Source organism: Oryctolagus cuniculus, chromosome 19, assembly GCF_051225735.1.
Source record: "Oryctolagus cuniculus isolate XC-2025 breed Fujian yellow rabbit chromosome 19, ASM5122573v1, whole genome shotgun sequence".
Taxonomy (NCBI): domain Eukaryota; kingdom Metazoa; phylum Chordata; class Mammalia; order Lagomorpha; family Leporidae; genus Oryctolagus; species Oryctolagus cuniculus.
In genome coordinates, this window is record NC_142885.1 from 56,681,724 (window position 1) to 56,704,340 (window position 22,617).

Consider the following 22,617-nt stretch of genomic DNA (forward strand, 5'->3'; position numbering starts at 1 on the left):
GTGCAGCCGTTCAGTCTCATTGCAGCCCTGGTCACCTCCTGATAGGAGCTGAGGTCTGCGCTCCACACTGGGCAGTTAGATCTGGCCCTCCTGGGCGCTGGCCTAGCTTCATTTCAGTTCTGTGAATTCCCCGTATTTACTGATTGGAAGAGTTCGCAGAAACAGCTGGTGTCTGGCCTCAGTGAAAAACGCGAGGATCCGAGCTCTCCGGGGCTGCTTGGTGCTCAGTGGGGCCGCCCCCGACAGAACAGGCCGCTGCAGGCCGCGGTCCTCGGCGTGGCAGCCTTCCTCGGGGCACCAAATAGTGCTTGGCCGGTTTGCCTCCTCCCTGACGGAGCCCCCCTGGCCCTGTTGGCCTTGGCCTCACAGCTCCTGCTTTGAAACCCACCCGTACTCCACGTCACGACTGGGGCCTCTCTGCCTTGCTGGTCGGACGCCACCATGGCCGGGCTCCATGTGGTCGTGGTGGCAGGAGGGGATGGGTCAGCTCGTGGTCACTGCCTCCCTGCCCGAGGAGTTGGAAGCAGGCATCTCATTGGTAGGTTGGCTCTGAATCTTCCTGGCGGGGTGAGGCCTTGTTTCCTGATCAGATTTTAATGGTCGATCAAATGGAAGTTCATGAAAGCTTGCCTGGCCCTGGCAACCGCAGCCAGGGGTTGGGGTCATGGGAAGAGCCCCAGGGGCCCGGGGCAGGTGCACCCAGCTTGGCAGGAAAACGGGGTGAGCTGCTGCTTCAGTGTGGAGGCTGCACAGGGAGGAGGCGGGCAGGGCTTTTGAGGAAGCCAGACCGTGGGGCTAGGGGTGCGGCTGGGGCGGGACCCCCTTTCTCAGCTGAGCATTCCTGGGTCGGGGGTGTGGGTGCTGTCCTGGGGCTCAGGATTGTAACAGCATCCCTGGCTTCTGCCCCTCCAAGATTCCAGGAGCACCTCCTCTGTGACAGCTGAAGATGCCGCCAGACCTTGCCCCGGGTCCCCAGGGCAGGTGACACCACAGCTGTCGGTGCAGAGAAGGAATGTGGAGGACTTTCTGGCGAGACTTGTGTCTCGCATCCCTGCGTTTCCCTAGGAGACTAGGCTGTTGAACCTGTAGTCTAATTGGCTTACTGGGGTTGCCTTGGAGAAGCTTAATGAGGTTAAACTCCACTTAGCAAGGGCAGGAGCCGCTGCGCCTGTGTGACCGGTGGGTCTCGGCGGGCAAAGACTCTTTGAAGCCTTTCCCCTGCATTTATGACTACCCCGCCCCCGCCCCCGCCCCCGCCCCGGACTAGAGCGCAATTAGAAAGTGGAGATGCTACTTAAGTGTCCCCTTGGCTTAATTGTGGGCTTCATCTCCTGGGGAGGTTGCCAAGGCCTGGCCAGTGGGTGTTGAGGCCCCAGGAGGGCAGCCCCAGGCTGGCCTCCTGGAACCTTCCAGCGACTTCCCCCTCCTGGCTCCGAGTCTCTGGGAGAGCTTGGCTGTGTTTTGTGTTGCCCTCAAGGTAGCTCCTTGCTGGGGAAGGCCCCTCATGGGAGGGCTCTTAGCAAGTGCCCGAGTTTCCCAGGGAGGAGAACCTTAGTGTGGTGGTTCAAGACCGTGGTCCACGCCTGCACATTGTGGTCAGTGCTGTGAAGACCTAGCCGGGGAGCACCAGGTCAGGTGGCGAGCCACATGGAGGACATGTATGCTGAAGGCCTTTCGGAGGGTGTCACATTGACCCGAAGCCTCAGAGGCAAAGCTGGCTGCGGCAGGACCGGGGACAAGGAACAGTCCTCGAGGTGCGGTGTGGTCAGAGCATCATGGGATTGAACTCCCAGGAACCACAGAGCCTGAGCCTGGTCTCATAAAAATCTTGGCTGGAGTGCTCTGCACAACGCATAGGGCTCTGGCACAGGGATTTGGGGGCCTGGCAGGGCGGAGTCCTTGGATCCATTTATGTTTGAATGACTTGCCTTTTTTTTTTTTTTAAAGATTTATTTATTTGCAAGAGTTTGAGAGACAGAGAAGGAGAGACAGAGAGATCATCTGTCTTCATTCCCCAAATGGCTGTGATGACCAATGGGCCAGGCAGAATCCAGGAGCCTGGATGCTTCATCCGGGTCTCCCATGAGGGTGCAGGGGCCCAAACACTGGGTCCATCTTCCACTGCTTTTGCAAGTGCATTAGCAGGAAGCTGGATGGGAAGTGGAGCGGTGGGGACCTGAATCTGCGCCCACAGGAGATGCCGATGTTGCAGGCGACAGCTTAACCCTCTGCACCACAATGCCGGCCCCGAGTCTTTGCTTTTTAAGATGAAGTGTATCCGAGTCTCATCTCTGAGAACTGTAGGGCGAGCTTCCTGGGTGGTTCCGTGGGATTCCCCGCGCCCCGGGGGCCTTGGCTTCTCACAGCCCGGAAGACGATAAACTGCCTTCTTTCGAGTTTGCGATGATTTTTTGCAGATTACTAGACAACTCTCTTAAAAATAGTTGTTACTGAATTAATTGATCTGACTGATTTGCATGAGGAAAGCCTTGCACTCCGACTTTTTGATAGTTGCTGTTACTTCGGAAAGGGTGAGCGGGGAGCAGGTGTTTTGCCTAACCGTGAGGACGCCCACGCGCCTGGGTTGAAGAACCAGCTCTGGCTCCTGACCTGCTAATGTAGACTGTGGGAGGCAGCCCTGGTGGCTCACAGGGTTGGGTTCCTGGGTTGCATTTCAGGCCTCCCAGCTTTGGCCCTGTCTGTTGTGGGCATCTGGGGAGAGAACCAAGGGCCAGGAGAGCTCACTCTGTCTCCCTCGCTGCCTCTCGAGTAAATGAAATAAAAAATGGTGAACACTCTAGGAGAATATAAAAGGGAAACTGAACATTCGAAAACTTCCTGCCTCTGCCCTCCGTCTGCAGTAGACTTTAACGATGATCCTTCTAGAAAAAGAGTCAAGTGCATAAAAATCTGTAAATATGCACACGGATGTGTGTGTACCTATAATCTCACTTCCTTCTCAGATGGGTTCCTATTCTACATACTGTTTGGTATCTTGTGCTCTTCACTCAAAAAACCAGTCTTGATTTTTCTATGTCTATGCAAATCGAAAGAAGAAAGGAAAGCCTTTTTTTTTTTTTTTTTGCACGCCACAGTTTGCCTGTTCACCAGGCCCCTCTTGGTGGCTGGTTGTTTGGAGGTTTTTTTTTTGGCGTGATTGAACATGCTGCAGTGACATGTTCTTGGACGCTGTGTGTACATGTATATAAACAGATGTAACTGACCCAGCAGGATGAGCCTCCACGGGGCACGGGTCTGCGATGAGAGATCCCTGTTTTCAGTTTGATAGTTAACTGCCAGGTCCACTGGACCCACCAGCATTTATTAAGCACCTGTTGGGTTCCTGGGCCAGCAGCACACAGAGCTTCCCTCTGAGAGGGATTTTGCCCAGTTAAACCTTACATTCCAGAGGGCTTTAGTCAGGAGACCTAAGTAGTGGTTTTGTTACAATTTTTAAAATATGTGCTTAAATTTTAAACATTTTTTTCACTTCCCTATTTTAAAAAATGCTTTAAAGTCAATGATTTAACAATGTGTAAACACTTTACTCATTATCTTGCTATTCTGATTCAATTTTTCCACATAAACTTTTACTTGAGTCATGTAGAGTGTTCTGACTACAAAAAGGACACAAGCAGTATAGAGAGATCTAAATTAAACTTGGACCTACTGCTCTTGGGGGTAAGCAGTAACCACAGTATTCTTGCATTCCTCTCTGTAATCATCTTGATTGAATCAAAGTGGATGATAATCATGACTGTGCTGTTTTCACTCGCCATGCCCTTGTCGTCACTCCCCCAGAATCTCAGGACTCCTTGGTAATAGTTGTCTAAGACACTCAGTCGGAGACCGGCTGGCGTTAATTCAGCTACTTCCTGTCAATGACCGTTGGTGGCGTTGAATTTTATATTTTGTTCCACTAGCAATGTTCTAGTAAACATTTCTTGTACACGGGCCAAAATGATACCAGTTTTTATTCTTAATACCCGTGGGCTGGTTATGCTCCCAAAAGGTGGTGGCAAATCCTTTCCCAGCCCCTCCCGGCACTGACCTCGGCTGAATCTTGTTGAGTTCATGGTGACGAATCTTTTTTCGTTTGCATTTCCCCTGTGGTTAGAGGCTGAGCAGCCTGCAGCACCTTCCCCCATGGCTTGTGTCTTCTGCGCGTGTCTCTCTGTGTCCTCCTGGGCTGTACGTAGAAGGGTTTGTCTCCTTCCTGTTGATCCGCAGGCTGTCGGTCTATAGGGGTCCTTTGTCTATCACGTTTTACTGCAAATACTTTTTTCTTAAAATCAAATATGAACACATGAACTTTAACATAAAGAAAAAAATCAAAGGTCGTGTGTGCGGATACACTGGAGCAAACCAGCTCCAGGACATGTGTTGGGAGGGCTGGAGAAAAACTGTCTCACCACGGAGTTCAGTCATTTACAAATCAGTGCATTTCTGGAGTGGACGAATCCTCAGTCATTTCTTAGATGGAATTACATGTAAAACTTCCCCTTGCCTCCTCCCTTTAAAGAGGCTTCTTAAAGGTTTATTTGAAAGGCAGAGAAAGGGAGCGAGAGAGATCAATCTTCTGTCCACTGGTTCACTCCCCAAATGGCCACAGTGGCTGGAGATGAGCCAGGCTGAAGCCAGGAACTCCATCCAGGTCTCCCATGGGAGTGACTTGGACAAGCACTTGGGCCTCTTCTGCTGCTTTCCCAGGGAGCCGGAACAGCCGGGACTATCTGGTGTTCCACGTGACGGCTTGAGCCACTGTGCCGTGACACCAGCCCGAGTCTCCTGTTCTCCACACAGGATGAATTCTTTGTGTTCGGCAATGCTCAGCGGAGGGGCAGCCAGCGCACCACCATCTCCCTGGACAGAGAGCCTCGGAACGCTCTGTCTCATGGGTCTGTGTATTGCTTCATACGCTTCTCTGCCAGTTCCGATGGTTGTCTCAGCCACACCCCCCGGCATCAAACTTACATGCTGGTGGGAAGCGTGCAGTCTGCATCAGGGCTCTCCATCACTGCCCACTCCCACCTGAATTCGCTCATCCTGGCCACTCCTGTGTGGCACTGGTAGCTCCTGGCTGGTCTGCGCTGGCCGTCATGTTCCGCCCCCTGCCCGCTTTCCTGCCTTGCAGAACAGGTGAGCATCTCCGGTCTCCAGGCTGCAGGTACTTGCTTCACGGGCTCTCTCCTGTCTGTTGCCATGTTAACATTCCAGTCTGGTCCACGTTTGCGTGTTGTTCGGCAGGGCTGTGTTTATAGATCACAGACCCCCTCATAACTTTGTGTCTGTATTTACTGCTGTAGGAACTTTCCCAGGTTCCTCCTAGAACCTTGGTAATTACACCTTTAAATGTCGATCAACCTGCCCGCGTGTTGGTGGACTGTAATTGGGACCTGTGGTTTGACCTTTGCGTGGTCATGGGTTTTTCCATTTTAGGATAATCATTGCAATGGCCATGTCATGGCGACAGCACCTGCTGGCTTATTTCCTTAGAATATATTCTCAGGAGTGGCTTGCGCAGCTCAGAGCATTTGAAAAGCTTCCGCTCTAGCTATTGCCTTGTGTGTTTCTCCAAAAAGGGTTGGCCCTACTCTCTCTCCTAGCAGCGTCTGAGGATGCCTGGTGTCTCTGGGATGGTGCGTGTTGGTGACAGGCCCATCTCGGTTCCCTCTGGATGGCCTGTGGAGGCTGGAGGTATCCGGCACTGGGAAAGGTGACCTGGTGCTTGTAATTAGGGTGGCTTATCTGGGAGCCCTTTGCTAAGGCCTCTCTAATTTGTTAACCCACAGTCTGTAGGAAAGGCATGTGTTAGATTGGATCCCTGTGCGGAACTATGGTAGGGTTTTTTTTTTTTTTTTTAATGCTTTAAATTTTTCTTTTATGTATTTGGAAGAGAGAGACTGCAGTGCAGTTCAGCGGGGCCACTTTTTTTTTTTTTTTTTTTTTTGAAGATGTATTTATTTGAAAGGCAGAGTTAGAGAGAGAGAGAGAGAGTCTTCCTCTGCTGCTTTACTCCCCAGTTGGCTGCAAAGGCTGGAACAGCACCAGTCCGAAGCCAGGAGCCAGACACTTCTTCCGGGTCTCCCATGTGGGTGGGTGCAGGGGCCCAGGGACTTGGACCATCTTCCACTGCGTTCCCAGGCATAGCAGAGAACTGGATTGGAAGTGGAGCAGCCGGGACTCAAACCAGCGCCCATATGGGATGCAGGCGGTGGCCTCACTTGCTATGCCACAGCGCTGTGGGGCCGCCCTTTACTTTTGTCACCCCTGAGATTTGATGTTGGAGGCAGAGCCCTGCCCATGCCTGGGTCACTGCCCTTGGTGTGGGCAGGGACTGGAGAGAGGACTCGCCTCAGGGTGGCCTGATTCATCCGGGTGTCCCCACGGCAGGGCACCTGTGGCAGTTTAGGTTCATCCAAGCTGTGGCTGGAGGGAGTCTCCCTGTAGAGAGTGCCCCGGTCTGGATGCAGCAAGCCCAGGAGGGTTTTGGACAAAATGAGTATCAAGGGTCAGCTCTGAAGTGGGATTGACATGTGGGGAAATTCACATTGTGGGTTTATCTGCACTTGAGAATTAGGGAAGCTTGCTTCGCCACCCAAATCATGGCACACACACGAAGCTGGGCTGTGACAGCCACGTGCTTCGGAAGTTCCAGGGTTTCTGTTACTGCAAGCACGGTGGTGAGTGAGTTAGCCAGCAGGACTTTTTCTCGGTCTCTGATGTGGTCGAGGTGCAGTATGGCGTGGTGAGGTGTGGATCTAAGCACAGGAAAAGCTGAGGATTCTCCACCTTCCCACTCCGCTAGGGTTGATCTTGCTGGCAGGTGCTGTCCCGCTCAGTCTGGCTTCCCCACCGATCCTGGATGCGTAGCACCCTGTGAAGACGTGAACAGGACCCCATGAGCACACGTTCCTCACCCTATCTCCCAGGGCTCACGTATCTTGGATCCGACCCATTTTTCTGAATCAACAGATAGTTTACTTGGAGATGAAACGCAGATGGGAACCTAGTGAAGTACTTGGGCTAATAATTGTTCCCTCTTGAGGGGGCTGCTCCCAGCCTTGTTTGTTCACCTCTGAGTGCACGGAGGTCCCAGGGAGAAGCTGAGGCCGGGCTTGGGTGAGTGGACATCCTCATCCCGCCAGATCCCCCGCCGGGTCAGTACCTGGGCCGGGGCCCGTCCTGTCCACAGCCTCGGAGGATCCCCCAGGTTTCCTGTAATTGGCCTTGGTGCTGGGAATCCAGAGGCGTGCAGTGTCTGGTTCACTGCCCTCCTTGAGTGGGCAAATAGGCAGAAAGTCAGAACCGTGGAGTGCAGTGGGAGGGGCTGGGTGGCACACTGCGGTGGACGGTTTGGGGTGGCTGGATGGAGAAGAGGGCCCCTTGAGTGGGGGAGTTATGATCAGGGATTGTCTGGATGTGGCGATGTGACACAGTGGCTTAAGGTGTATGAGCTAACTTCTCTGTCGTGACATTGTGGTCCTCGAGATGGTTATAGGCTCAGGCTCTTCCCATCTCTTTGCTCTGCTGTCCTGGGGTGCTGCCCTCTACAGACCAAGATGGTGCACCCCCACGTGCCCCTGTGAACCGCTGGGAGGGGGAAGGAGGGTCATGACCCGGAGGTGGCCCACAGTTCTGTTCTTCACATCCCATTGGCTGATAGCCGGTCACCTGACTGCATGTATCTGCAAAGGAGACTGGGAAATGTAGTTTCCTTTCTGGACAGCTGCGTGCCCAGCTGATTATGTTACTAGTGGCTGAGGGAGAATGGATATTGGAGTGCAGCCAGCAGTTTCTGCTACATAGGCGAAAGCAGAAGGTGAGCGTGTTCTAGGCAGCGCATAAAGGACGTGCAGATGCCCCAGCCTGACAGCAAAGGCCAGCGTGGCTGCGAGCTCAGATGGAAGCGGGCAGGAGGACAATGGACCTGTGGAGCTTGGCTCCTCCAGGACGTTTTGGTTGCTCCCCCTCCCCGCCTACCTGCCTAGCCAGGAATTCTGACAGGGGCGTTGGAAGCACCGTAGAAAGGACCAGTGACTAAACCAATTCTAGTTTCTGCTTTATGCGTGTCGTACTGTGTCACTTTGGTAAGAGGTTTTGGGTTTTTATGTTTTTATTTTTATTTTGTTTGAAAGGCACAGAGGGAGAGAGAGAATATGGGAACGTACACGCAGGGGCTGGTGCCGTGGTGCGGAGGTTTAAAGCCCCTGTCTGCAGAGCCAGCATCCCACATGGGCACCGGTTCAAGTCCCGGCTGCTCTGCTTCCGATCCAGCTCCCTGCTATGGCCTGAGAAAGCAGCGTAGGATGGCCCAAGTCCTTGGGCCCCTCACCCACATGGGAGACCCGGAAGAAGCTCCTGGCTTCAGGTCGGCTTAGCTCCAGCCACTGCGGCCTTTTGGGGAGAGAACCAGTGGATGGAAGACCTCTCTTTCTATCTCTACCTCTCTCTGTAACTCTTTCAAATAAATAAATCTTTAAAAAAAAACAAAAACACAGAAATCTCCTATCTGCTGATTCACTCTGCAAATGCCCACAAAAGCCAGGACTGGGCCAGGCCAAGGCCAGGGGCCAGAAACTGCACCTGGGTCTCCCACATGGGTGACAAGGACCCAACCACTGGAGCCATCACTGCTGCCTCGCAGGATGCGTCAGCAGCAGGGCGCTGGGCTGGCAGTGGAGGAGCCAGGTCCTGAACCAGATGCCCAGCTACGGAAGGTGGAGTCCCCAGCAGTGTCCTAACATTTGGCGTCAAGAAATAGAAATCCTGGGGCTGGGGCTGGGGCTGTATTGCTGGCATCTCATGGGGCACCCATTCGAGTCCCAGCTGCCCCACCTCTGATCCAACTCTCTGCTGATGTGCTTGGGAAAGCAGTGAAAGATGGCCTGAGGGCTTGGGACCCTGCACACCTGTGTGGGAGACCTGGATGCAGCTCCTGGCTGTGGCCTGACCCAGCCCTGGTTGTTGGGGCCATCTGGGGAGTACACCAGTGTGTGGAAGATCTGTCTGTCTCTCTGCCTTTCAAATAAGTAAAATAAACTTTTTTTTTTTTTTTTTTGATAACAGAAAGCCTGACATCCGCCTCCTCTGTGAACTAAACATAATGATTAAAAAAAAAAATGTTGGGAGTTGGATTACTTCTGGTAGTTGCTGGCATTGGCTTAGCACTCCAGTGGCGTGAGGGCTGAGGTCTTCCTCAAGGCCTCATAATGGTTGCTGCAGCTCTGTCGATCGCATGTATGTTCAGGGCAGGAATGGGGAAGGATCACACCAGCCTCGTCCATAATTGTAGGAAGTCCAGTCGTTCCAGCCAGTCCTTATTCCTGAACTGCAGACTCATGTCTGGGTACAAGGCAGGCAGGAAAAGTGAGCACTGGCTTTTTGCTTCCCAAGTGGGAGTCAGAAATAGGGCTGCTGGGCGAGCTGTTGAGTAAGACAGCAAGGGGTATCTACTTCTTAGTGGTCTTTAAGTTTTTAAACCTTAATAAATTTATACCCAGATTTATTTGGAATATCTGTGAAGCTGCAGATTGGTCACATTCACGTGTTCACCTGGTAGCTGTTAAAGAGAACAGAATGTCCCTCAGTGTCCGGGAGACTCGGTCCCAGCCGCCCGTTGGGTACCATGACCAGCAGGTGTTCAGGGCCCTTATGTAAAAATGGCATAATATTTGCATAATTAAGAATATCTCCCTATATGCTTTAAGACATTTCCGGGTTACTTACAATAACTAATACAGTGTCAGTGCTAAGGGAATAGTTGTTATACTGTGTTGTTTAGGGAGTGAGAAAGAAAAGAGTCTGTATGTGTTTGGCACAGTGTGTGTGTGTGTGTGTGGTTTTTTTTTTTTATCTCTTCAGTCTGTGGTTGAATCCATGGCTGTGGAACCGATGAATGGCGAAGGCTGTTCAAAGAAACAAAGATCCTTTTTTTTTTTTTTAAAGAGATTTTATTATTTATTTGAAAGCAGAATGACAGAGAGAGAAATACATCTTCCATCCGCTTGTTCACTTCCCAGATGGCCACAATGCCCGTGGCTGAGTCATGCCTAAGCCAGGAGGCTGGAACGCCAATCGGAGTCTCCTACATGGGTACAGGGGCCCAAGGACTTGGGACGTCTTCCACTGCTTTCCCTGGTGCATCAGCAGGGAGCTGGTTGGGAAGGGGAGCAGCCGAGACTTGAACCGGTGTCCATATGGGATGCTGGCACTGCAGGCACCAGGCCTAATCTGCTGTGCTACAATGCTGGGCCTTTCGTAGACACTTGCAAGTCCTGTAGATCGGGGTGGGGTTCTTACCCTGGGTAATGCTGTCCGCTTGCCAGTCGTTACAGCCAGGGGAGGGAGTTGGTGCTGACAGGTAGTGGGTAGAGGCCAGGGATGTGCTGAATGCCATACAGTGCCCAGAACGGCCCCTCTCCCCGTCCCAAAGCAAAAGACCGGCAGGCCCCAAGCCTCAGTAGTCCTGCAGTTGAGAAACCTCGGCCTGGGCTGCGGCCTCTTTGTTCTAGGCAGTGCTGCTGTTTCCCAGTCCCTCGGCACTGTCTGTAATCAGGGGTCCCCCCATGAGACTCGGCACCACTGTCTAATCGGGGGTCCCCCCAGGAGACTCGGCACCGCTGTCTAATCGGGGGTCCCCCTGTGAGACTCAGCACCGTCTGTAATCGGGGGTCCCCCCACGAGACTCAGCACCGTCTGTAATCGGGGGTCCCCCCAGGACACTCGGCACCGTCTGTAATCGGGGGTCCCCCCATGAGACTCGGTACCGTCTGTAATCGGGGGTCCCCCCATGAGACTCGGCACCGCTGTCTAATCAGGGGTCCCCCCACGAGACTCGGCACCGCTGTCTAATCAGGGGTCCCCTCAGGAGACTCGGCACCGTCTGTAATCGGGGGTCCCCCTGTGAGACTCAGCACCGTCTGTAATCGGGGGTCCCCCCACGAGACTCGGCACCGCTGTCTAATCGGGGGTCCCCCCACGAGACTCAGCACCGTCTGTAATCGGGGGTCCCCCCACGAGACTCGGCACCGCTGTCTAATCGGGGGTCCCCCCACGAGACTCGGCACCGCTGTCTAATCGGGGGTCCCCTCGGGAGACTCGGCACCATCTGTAATCGGGGGTTCCCCTGCGAGACTGTACAGCAGCAGTGCCTGTGTCTGGTGGCGGCCAGCTGGCGGTCAATCTCTGTTCCCACAGATGATCCTCAGGTCTCCCACAGTCCTGTGCTTGTCCTCACGCCATCTCTGTGTGGGAGCAGGCATTTGGCGCGGCAGTTAAGATACTGCTTGGGATGCCCGCGTCTGAGTGCCGGGGTTCAAGTCCCGGCTCCGCTTCCACTTCTAGCTGCCTGTGAGTGTGCATGCTGGGAGGCAGCAGATCGTGGCTTAGCTGCCCCGGTCCCTGCCACCCACGTGGGAGACCTGGGTAAGCTCCTGGCTCTGGCCTGGTCCAGCCCTAGCTGCTGTGGGCATGTGGGGGAGTGAACCAGTGTGTAGGAGATCTCTCTCTCTCTCTGCCTTTCGAGTGGATAGAAATACATTTGCAAATGTGGGTGTGAATTCCTGAGGTGCCCCTCGTGGCTGGTGAGGGGGCAGCTCCTGGGCCGTGAGGCTGCAGGGGTTGAAATCAGAGCCCCCTTTGCCAGGCGAGCCGAGTGCGAGTGCTTGACACAGAGAGGCCCGTGTCGTGGAGGGCGCTTCTCCCGAGGGCGGGAGGGGCCTGTGGCCTCCTGGTGAGCGTGGCCTTTGGAAAGGGCGATGCTTTGGCAAGGAGGAGGTGTTTCTGCCTCCTCTCTGCCTGGGTTTGGCAAAAACAACCCGGCCCAGGCATGCGCTCGATGGAGATGGGAAGGCAGCTGGCGGGCGGAGGGGATCAGAGGTCTGGTCTCTGGCAGCTTTGCCTGAGCTGGCCTGGCCAGGTAGTCTACCCTCCCTGACGGTTCCACTCGGCATCCTAGCGAAGGCAGTTGAGTTGCTGTGGAGGGGAGAGAGAGAGTGTGTGTGTGTGTGTGTGTAACAAGAGAAAGAGAGGGAGAGGGGTAGAGGGGGTGGGGGAGGACACAATTGCCTTTCTCCAAGGGTTAGCATGGCTTTCGACTTTCCTCCTGGGATCTGGAGACTTGGGACGAAACCGCGCATTCAGCTCGGAGAAGTCGGCCCAGCCACGTTTCATGGCATCCGAGAGGCCAGCAGCTGTGTGCTCCGTGCCCATCTTACAGATGTTTGCCTATGAAGATGAGGCCAGCAGTGTTTGCAGCGGGGGCTGCTGGCGGGACACAGACCCGTGTCAGTGACACGGAGACGGGAAGAGCACAGTGCAGTGGTAGCTTCCTGCTCTTCCCTCCCTCCCACTTTCCTTCCTTCCTCTTCTGGATGCTGGTCCAGTATTGTTGCGCTAAGTGCTGGGGACGCGCACCATGGCGAGGGTGAAGTCCACTGTCCCTGAATCATGAGCACAGCTGTGTGCAGGTTTGCAGGAACAAAAGCAGTACAGAGCCAGGGCAGCGCTGCTGCAGATCCTGGCTCTGATGCCTGCGGGGTGTGTGTGACCTCAGACCAGTGCCTGCCTCTCTGGGCCCCCATCCTCTTGTGTGCAGAGTGGAGATACTAGCGGCATCTGCCTTCACTGAACGAGGTCGTAGCTCGGTGCACAGTGAACGCGCTAGTCCTTTCACTGCGCAGTGCCGTTGCTAACATCGCTAGAGCATTGCCTTGTGTAGTGATCAGCTTCGTCTCTGCTGTTACACGGCGGTCCCCGCCCTCATCCGAGGTGAACTCTGAGCATCAGGAAGCAGACTGTGGTGCCGAGAGCCCTGGATGTTGACGTAGTTCCAGCTTGGGCTCCGAAGTGGCCCTGGTTAGCTTCAAGTCCTCTGTGTGCCGTGGTCTCCTTGGCCTGGCTCAGGGAGTTTCCCATTGTGTAGCCAGGGGCGCAGGAGTGGCTCCTAACCGGGATTCAGTAAGCTGGTGCATGGAAGGCGTGAGTGCCTGAAAAGCCATCTGTGGACAAGGAGACGGACCCTCCCGTCGTCTGCTTAAAGATTGGTTTCATTTATTTCTAAGGCAAAGCAACAGAGAGGTGGAAAGAGAGAGAGCGAGTTCGCTCTTCCGTCCTCTGGTTCACTCCCCAGATGGCCACACTGACTGTAGCGGCTGGGGCTGGGCCAGGCTGAAGGCAGGAGCCAGGAGCTGCATCCCTGTCTCCCGTGGGGGTGGCAGGGACTGACGTGCGTGAGCCATGACCTGCTGCCTCTCAGGCTGCGCATGAGCAGGAAGCTGGGTCAGAAGCAGAGTAGCCGCGAACCAGGCACTCCAATAGAGGAGGCGGGCGTCCCGCGGGGCGACTTAACCACTGTGCTCCACACTTGTCCGCTGCGTGTGGGCCAGAGAATGGGAGTCCCAGATAGGTGGCCGGTGCCTGCACGTGGGCGTGAACAAGGAGGCCCCAGAATCGGGCTCCAGACCACTGACTCAGTTTTTGACGAGATCCCTGGCCCGGTTCGCTTGGATCCTCTGGGCTTGGGAGTTGTTCTGGTTCTGCTGTCGCGAGCGGTCGAGCTTGTACTCCCAGTTCCTCTTGCTGCTGCTCGGGCTATTTTTGGTCTTGGCCTTTAAGCAGGGCTGGTTGGGTCAGAGGTGGGGGTGGATTCTCAGGCCTTACCCTGCAGGTGCTCTGGGTTGCTCCCGAGGTGGACTGGTGCGCCCCTTCTCTCATTGGCCGAGTCCCTCCCGTAGCAGCAGGTGCATTAGATGGGCGTTGGGGAAATTCCAGTGGACAGGAAGGAGAGACCCTGAGAAGTCTAGGGAGAGACGGTCACCAGTTGGGACTGTGCCTGGGACTGCTCTGAGCTCTCTCAGTGCCACCCTGGGAAGCAGCGGCCGTGGTAACAGAGGAGGCCGCGAGAGACGTGAAGGCACCAGCTAGTTGGCGGCAGAAGCGGGTCAAACCTGGCCGTGTGGCTCTGTGCTGCCCCATGAGCACACAGGTGCTGAGGGGGATGGGCAGCTTTTGGTCATGGTGCCCGAGGGGGAGAGGGCCAGGCAGGAACCCCCTCTCCTCCCCCTGGCGTTTGAGGCTGTACTGTGGGGTAGGTGGGAAGGAGCCGCATGGGCCACAGGAGGTCCTGGGGCCGGGGAGGGCACAGCTGGGTGGGTCTGGAGGAGGCCGGGGAGAGAAGGGCCTTGTGAGGATTGGCATGACCGTGCCTCATAGGGCTTGGTGAGACTGCGGTGCTGGGAGCCGTGAGTGACCCTCGCGTGCTGGTGTTGGCCCCAGGCACTGTAAGTACCACTTGGATTTCACTCTCAGAGCGCCTCTGGTGCAGGGTTAGTTAAGCCACCACCTGGGACACTGGTGTCCCCTGTCAGCCTGGGTCCAGTCCAGGCTCTGCTCCAATTCCAGCTTCCTGCTGATGCACACCCTGAGAGGTCACAGATGATGGCCCAAGTAGCTGGGTCCCTGCCACCCACATGGCAGAACCAGATGGAGTTCCTGACTCCTGGCTTTGGCTTGGCCCAGCCCTGGCTCTTGTGGGTGTTTGGAGTGTGAACTAGCGGATGGAAGATCAATCAATCTCTCTCTCTGCCTCTTCAAATAAAATAAAAGAAATAAATTAAAATCCTAGCCCTATGATGTTGATAGTGTGTCATTTCCATTTTATAGCTGGGGAGAGGAGGCGCAGAGAGCTTGTGTGATTTGCCCTGGGGAAATGCAGTGGCGAAGCTGGCTCAGGTCTGGCTGTGCAGCACCTCCCTGCCATGGTGATTGGTGTGTCCACAGTGGCCACCATAGTGACCTGTCCTACATCATCTGTCATGAGTGCTTCCCGGGTCAGTGGCAACAACAGGAGGACCCAGGGGGCTGGGCCAGAGGGGTCTCTTGGCTGATCGTGGAGTGAGACAGATTAGATTGAAAAAATAGGTCTTCTGGGGGCTTCAGCATCTCGGCGTGTTGCTTCGTGGGCTGCTGACTGAGCGGTGATGGCTGGAGCAACAGTCACACCATGGTGGCAGTAGCAGCAGTGGACTCAACCCCCTGGCAACCACTGGCGAGAGCCGCTGGGAGACGGCATTACTCTTTCCACCGGACACTGGGAGTCCGCGTGGTGGGGTGACTCTGCCAAGGCCACACAGCCAGGAAGTGGGAGTGCCCCTCCTCCCAGCACCGCCTCGCTCCCTGTCCGTGTCTGGAGGGCCGCAGTTGGAAGAGACCTCAGGATGGGAGAGGTGTGTGCCAGGCCACCCCTCGGGACAGGGGCACTGGGGCGTCCCCAAGGGGGTGCTTCAGGATGCCAGTGGTTTTTCTAGTCTCCTGTTCTTAGCTGTCTTCAAAGGAGAGTTAGAGAAATGTGCTCCCTGGGTTTCACAACACCCAGGAGCTTTTGCAGCATGTGGGTGGTGCAGAATTTTCCGGGGAGCTCAAACAGTGTCCTGATGGGAACCCCTGAGGGAAGCTCTGTCCCCGCACTTACAGCCTGGCCTTGGGCTGTACTTGTCACCTGGGCCTCCTTTCATTCTTTGTGGATCAGAGAAACAGGGAGAGACAGTGAGTGGGGAGTGAGCTCCCTTTTGCCGGTGCACCCCCTCCCTCCCCACGTGGCCACAGTGGCTGGAGTCTGGATCCAGGGACTCAGTCCAGGTATCCTCTGTAGGGGAGCGACTCAGCCACTTGAGCCACCATGTCTGTCTCAGGCTGTGCCTTGGCAGGAGCCGGAGCCAGGGATGGAACCCGGGTACTCGGGGGGGCAGTGGGCGTCCCAGCCCCTCGGTTCCACTTTGGAGTGTAATTGCCGCCCTGAGCACGCTGGCCGCTGTCTTCCTTCTCCATATTCCTGTCCTTCCCTCCTCCATGCCCACGCCCACGCCCACGCGTCTTAGCATCCTGACCCGTCAGCTTGCCTCGCGTTGGACGTCCTCCAGGAAGCCTGTGCTGACCTGCCAAGTGGCAATAAAGACCAGAGCTTCCGCTGGTGGAGCGGCCGCTGGCTGCCTGTAACACCTCTGGGCGGGGCCATCTCCCGCCCCCTTTACTCCCCCGAGCAGCTTCCTCCCCCAGCTGGAAGGGTTGGGGTGCAGTTGAGGTCATCGGATGTGTGCATTTCGTCCCAGCCTTATCTCTGGAAGGCAGGTGTCATCCCTGTCTCCACCCCACTTCCTCCTTTGCTTTGTGAATTAACCCCTTTCTCTTCTCTGGACATCTCCTGCCTTTAAAAAAAAAAAAGATTTATTATTTATTTGAAAGGAAGAGTTATGGAGAGGGAGAGACAGACCCTGTGTCCACTGGTTCACTCCCCAAATGGCTGCGATGGCTGGGGCTGGGCCAGCCCAAAGCCCAGAGCTTCATCCGGGTCTCCCACATGTGTGGAAGGGGCCCATTGTTAGCTTACGTTCCCTGGTGCATTAGCAGGGATTGGAAGCAGAGCCACCCGGATTTGGACGGGCTCTCTAATTCAGGATGCCGGTGTCTCAGGTCGCGACATAACCTGTCACACCTTTTGTGCTTTTAAAATCTTCTGTGTTAGCTGTGTAGGTTCCTGTCCTGCCTCGCATTCAGGACCCCAAGCTCCTTCAGGGTGGTGTCTGGGTGAAGTCCAGATACAAGCAGCAGGTACCTCAGGGTCAGTAGTTTGGGGAGCAGGAGGGGGGCCTGGGGAAGCGGTCAAGGCAGTGACTCTCAGCTGGGAGAGTGCCCCAGGGGACATCAGGTAAGTCTGGAGTCATTTTTGTTGTGGCAGCTGATGGGGTGGGGTTGGAGTGGAGGCCAGAGATGTCCCTAAGCTTTGTACAGTGAGCACACAGGACAGAGTGATCGGCCTGAAGTGTCAGGGTGCTGGGCTGAGAAACCCTGGGTTGTGGGAATACTTAGTCAGGTTGTGGGCGACATGGCAATGGGAAAAGGCACTGCACTGACAGATTTTTAACAAATACAAAGGAATCCACGTCTGGATGATGTCTCATCTTACTGAAGTGATGGACTGTTGTCTGTGTGCTTGTTGATTGTTGGGGAAGTATTTCACAGCGAAGATGAAAATTGCTTCCTGTCAGAATGACCCTGGGTCTTAGAAAGATTGATCTATTTGAAAGAGTGACGCAGATACTGATCGACTGATCTTCCATCTGCTGGTTCACTCCCCAAATGGCAGCAACACCCGATGCTGAGCCAGACTGAAGCCAGGAGTCAGGAACTCCCATCTGGGTCTCCCATGTGGGTGGCAGAGGCCCAGGCACTTGGACCATTGTCCGCTGCTTTCTCAGCTGCATTAGCCGGGAGCTGGATCAGGGGCAGAGCAGCCAGGACTGGAATTGGCGCTGGTCCAGATGCCAGTGTTGTAAGCAGGGGCTTAACCTGCAGTGCTGAGTGCCAGCTCCTCTGTGTTCGTGATGTACCATGTGCCGTGTGAGTGCACGTGTGCATCTTTTCCTGAGAGCCCTGCTGGGCCGTGATTCACATGCCCCGTGGTCCCCAAGGAAACTAACTGCTCTGAGGCCTGCAGCACATTTGGAGCTGCACCTGCATCCCTGTCGTCACTGTTGGCACGTTCTCATCCACCTGCTCGTCTCTATGTTCTTAACCCTGGGCAAAATACGGGCCCTGCACAGGGACCACAATGTTGTCTGCTCTTTGTGTGCCCATTGGCTGGTTCTGCAGGTCTTTGCTGAGTGTCTACTTGGCCCTGGGTACTGTGCAGTGGGAGGGGAGTGGGAGAGACGAGAGCCTTGGTTGCCAGAGTGGGGGCAGAGTAGCTGTGCAAGGTATAAAATACTTACCCTTGTCAGTTCCTGCTGTGGCTCCTGACTCCAGCTTCCTGACTTCCAGATCCTGGGAGGCAGTTGTCTCTCTGCCACTCATGGGAGACCTGGGCTGAATCCCCAGCCCTAGCCCTTGTGGACGTTTGGGGACTAGACCAGCAGATGGGAGAACTCTGTGTGTCTGTCCCTCTCTATCTGCATCTCTATCTCTTGAATAAGTTTTTTAGAAATTAAACAATTAGATCAAGCCATTGGAAACTGCCAGCATTCAATAACTGCTGATTACTTTCTTGGGCGGTGCACGTTTAGATACTTTTCCATTGTTTTATCAAAGTTTAAACAGTATATGGGGCTGGCGCTGTGTCACAGTGGGTTAGCGCCCTGGCCTGAAGCGCCGGCATCCCATATTGGCGCCGGTTCTAGTCCCAGCTGCTCCACTTCCCATCCAGCTCTCTGCTGTGGCCTGGGAAAGCAGTGGAAGATGGCCCAACTCCTTGGGCCCCTGTACCCGTGTGGGAGACCAGAAGAAGCTCCTGGCTCCTGGCTTCGGATTGGCGCAGCTCCACCCGTTGCAGCCATCTGGGCAGTGAACCATCGGATGTCTCTCCTCTCTCTGTGTAACTCTGACTTTCAAATAAATAAATAAATCTTAAAAAAAAAAAAAAGTTTCAACAGTATACAGCAATGATAGCTACACAGTAATTTTTTCCGCAAGATTTATTTATTTATTAGAGAGGCAGAGATTAGTGTCTTTCATCTGCTGGTTCACTCTCCAGATGGCCTCAACTGCTGGAGCTGGGCCTTTCCAGAACCAAGAGCCTCTTCCTGGTCTCCCACACGGGTGCAGGGGCCCAAGGACTTGGGCCATCCTCTACTGCTTTCCCAGGCCACAGCAGAAAGCTGGATCAGAAGTGGAGCAGCCGGTACTTGGACCGACACCCATATGGGATGCCAGCGGCACAGCCAGCGGCTTTATCTGCTACGCCACAGTGCTGGCCCCACAGTAATGTTTATAGAGCTGTAAACCCCTGGAAATGGGTCCACCTTCCTTTTGTGACACGTGAGAGACTAAATTCCCGTAGGATTTCCTGGGTGGGCACTGAGCCTTCTTTTTAAGGCTCTGCAGGTGATCAGACTGAACCAGGGCCTGTGTCCTTGTTTCCTGCCCCCTCCAGCTTAGCAGTCTTTAAGCCAAGCCCCCGATTAGAGATTAGATTAGCGTGTGTGAGTCAGGCTCTGACTGTGTTTCCTTTAGCTTAAGAAGCAGTTTCTAAGGGAATTCATTGTGTCATTGTTTGGAATAGCAGAATCCTGGCAGCTGCCCAGGTGGCGGCCGGTCCCCAGGGGCTGGGTGAGTGCAGGACCTTCCTGCTTGCACCAAGGGAGTGGGGAGAGAGGCTGTGCTTTGTGTACTGATGTGGAACAGCCTCTGAGGTCCAAGTGTTAAAAAATTCTTATTTGAGAAACAGAAACGAATGAGCGCACATGTGAGCTCCTAACTGTTGGTTCGCTCCCCAAATGCCCACGACAGCCGGGGCTGGGCCGGGCCAAAGCCAAGAGCCCAGAACTCAGTCTGGATCTCCCGCCTGGGAGGCAGGAACCTTGATCGGAAATGCAGCCGGAATTCGCACGAGGCACCTTGGTAGGGAATATGGGTGTCCCAAGAGGGACTGCCGTGCCTAACGCCTGTCCCCACGCTCCAAATTTGCAGTGACAACATCTAGATACAGTCGGCTGGCTTGTTTGGCGTGATACCGCTTGTGTGAAGAAGGAGACTGGTGAAAATGTTTTGGGATTGGCACAAAGACTTTGAGAAGGATCCATAAGAAATTCAGAAATGGGCTGTGTGTGGGGAAGGAGAGGGAGGCAGAGTGATTCACCTGTACATACACACCCACACACAGAAGGCATCCACGCATGCACACATAGAAGGTACATATGTATACACATATACATGCATACACATGCATACACACGTATAGACGGCACCCATGCATACACACGCATACACCCACACACACATTTTGTAATTCGAGTGAATTCCTATTTCCGTTGTCCGTGGCTCCCCTCTTCGGGCAGCATCTGCGGGGCAGCCCCCCGTCGGATGTGGACGGTGTTTCAGAAAGGGCTGGGAGTGCCCGGGGCGTCTGGTGCAGTGGTCAGGACCCTGCTTGGGACCTGCACACCCATCTCGGAGGGCCTGCTTCCAGCGCTGACTGCTCCGCTTCTGAGTCCTGCCTCCTACTAAGGCACAGCCTGGGAAGCAGCCGGTGACGGCTCAAGTGCACGAGTTCCTGCCGCCCACTTAGAAGACCCACATTGGAAGTTGTTGCACAGCTGTTTCCGGGGCGGTGTGAGGAGGAGTGGGACTCCCAGTGGGTGGCAGCCGCAGCCGCAGCCGCTCCCCGCGGAGGGAACGTAGGCGGTCCCGGTCCACATCCTGCGAGAGAGAACGCAGGCGCCGGGCAAGGTCCCGGTCACGGGATAGAGACCGGAGAAGGAGCTGCTCCCAACTTCTGCACAGAAGACACTCCAGATTTCCAAGACGACATAGATCCACCTCTCCTTCCCCGTCTCGGCTCAAAGAAAGAAGAGATGAGGAAAAGAAGGAAACAACAGAAGCAAAGAGCAACGAACGTCAGAACGCTGAGGAGGACTTGGAAGGCAAAACAGAGGAAGAAATAGAAATGATGAAGTTAATGGGGTTTGCGTCCTTTGACTCCACCAAAGGGAAGAAGGTAGATGGTTCTGTAAATGCTTATGCCATAAATGTGTCTCAGAAGAGGAAGTACCGGCAGTATATGAACCGAAGAGGTGGATTCAACAGACCTTTGGATTTCATTGCATGAGAATTGAAAAATTGAAGACTGATGTTTTTTCTCATCTTGATCAGAGAGTGGATTTTATACATGTATTTAATATGCATCAAAAAGGAGATCTCAGTTCTTCTCCTTATAAAGTAAGCGGATCTTATTTATGATGTGTGTAGCCCACTTACCGTGCCTCAGAAGAAGAAAGGCTGAATGTTAGTGTTTTTCTCTTAGGAAACACCATTTGGGGCAGTCATCACCCCATTTTCTTTGTCCTTATTCCTGTGGAAAGCGTATGTGCTTTCTTTTTGAATGCTCATTGGGACTTTTTTTTTTTAAAAAAAAAAACATGACAGTAGTTTTTTCCAATAAAGCAATATTTCTACCCCCCCTTTAAAAATAAAAAAAAAAAAAGAAGATCCACATTGAATTCCAGGCTCCTGGCTTTGGCCTGGCTCAGTGCTGGCTGTGGCAGGCATTTGGAGAGGTGGACCAGCAGGTGAGCGATTTCTGTCTCTGTGCCTTTCATCAAATCAGCAGAAAAATCAGGAGTGTCCATGGAGCGCAGAGCCTAGGGCTCACAGAGGGGCCTTGTCAGATGCAGACTGACCTTGAGGCTGGGACTCGGCCTGGGCAGGGCTGCAGAGGCATGAACAGGTGTGAGTACCGGAAGCCAGCCTTGCTTCCCCGTCGGCTGTTTCTAGTGCCTGCCACATCCGTTTCTGTGGCTGCCATAGCAAACACAGAGCGTAGTGGCTTTGGCCAGCACACGTATGTTCTCTTCTGGACCTGGAGGCCAGAAGTCCAGAATGCTGGGCTGGTGTCCTTGCGGAATTTCTTGGGGCAGAGCCATTGTCTTGCTAGCCCAGCTGCGCTGTTTCTTGAGCCCCCCCTGGCTCTCCGACCTGCCTGTCTTTATCTTTCCCCAGGTGATACCCTGGAGAGTCCACGGGACACTTGTAGCTCATCCCAGCCTGTGTCCCCATCCCAAGACCCTTAGTGCCACCTTAATGTCCAGGTGCAGATCCCCCTGCCCTGGACAGTCCCACAGCCTGCTGCTGGGGACTGGGGCTGTGGGGCTGCTTGCCTGCCAGCCTGGTACAGGCACGCAGGAGGGACTCGGCCCACCTTCACTGAGTGGAAGAAGGGGTCACTTCTGAGGCTGGAGGCTGTGGGAGGGACAGAGCTCGGGGTGAAGAGCAGTGCTGTTTACTGAGTTCCTAAGGTGTGCGTTGGTCCGGGCCTCATGAAACACCTATTTGCATAGTCTTGAGTATTCCCACTTTACAGAGGTGGAAACTGAGGTTGCGTTGCTCACCCAGCATCCCCTAATGAGGAGCTGAAAGCTCAGTGCCTGAAAAGGAGTGTGTTTGGGGAGTGTGGACCGCACACTTGGCAGGGCGGGGCTCTGTGCTTATAGGGTCTCTCCACCCAGTAGCCGTTTGGGGGGCTGGGGAGAGACTATCCCATACATCCGTGGTTGCTTAGCCGTCTCCCTGGCCTCTGTGTCCGCAAAGGACCAGTAGCACAGCCCTCTGCCCACCTGTCGTGGGAACTTGAAAACATTTCCAACCGTTGTCAGATGTCCCCAGAACTGACCTGAAGCCTGAGTCCCGTCTGGGCCCATCAACTCCATGGTCTCTGTGTCACTCGGTGCAGAAGCGAAATCTCCTGCAATGGCCCGGGGGTCCCACACGGCCGCCCCTTCCCTGTGGCTCCTGGGCATGCTGGCCTCTCTGTTAGTGGTCAGAAGTGCCGAGTGCGGTCCTGCCCTGGGACCTCCGCACCCACTGTTGTCTCCGTTTGCCTCACGCCGCTGCCTCCTTCCATCCTTTATGCAAATCCCCTGCTCTGTGTACCTGCTGTTAGCACACACTGGCACTGTCTGCATCCCAACCTATTTCTGTGCCTCCATATCTGTTTTTACCATCTGTCTCCTCTCCCTAGGGGGTCAGAGGGCACAGCCTCTGTCCCCGTTCACTGCCGAGGCCGCAGCCCTGTGGGTGGATGGGTGCTGTCTGTCCTGTTTCTGCTGGGCCAGGCATGTGCCTGGTGCC

General features: G+C 54.6%; 2 protein-coding genes across 3 annotated transcripts in view; both read left to right on the plus strand.

Annotated features, from left to right (window-relative positions):
• ABCC1 (ATP binding cassette subfamily C member 1 (ABCC1 blood group)) overlaps positions 1–22,617 on the plus strand; it is a 131,908-nt gene that overhangs the window by 4,178 nt on the left and 105,113 nt on the right. The gene's annotated exons all lie outside the window — the stretch shown is intronic.
• On the plus strand, positions 479–20,974 carry LOC100346102 (uncharacterized). Its single transcript, XM_089321925.1, has 4 exons — positions 479–538; positions 4,804–4,898; positions 5,135–5,139; positions 20,112–20,974. Exons 1-4 carry the CDS (start codon positions 479–481, stop codon positions 20,597–20,599), a joined length of 648 nt encoding a protein of 215 aa, XP_089178051.1. The 3' UTR covers positions 20,600–20,974.

Coding starts and splice junctions, on each gene's coding strand:
- LOC100346102 (XM_089321925.1), top strand. CDS start 479: ATGGGTCAGCTCGTGGTCACTGCCTCCCTGCCCGAGGAGTTGGAAGCA. Junction 539..4,803: donor TGGAAGCAGGCATCTCATTG/GTAGGTTGGCTC, acceptor TTCTCCACACAG/GATGAATTCTTTGTGTTCGG.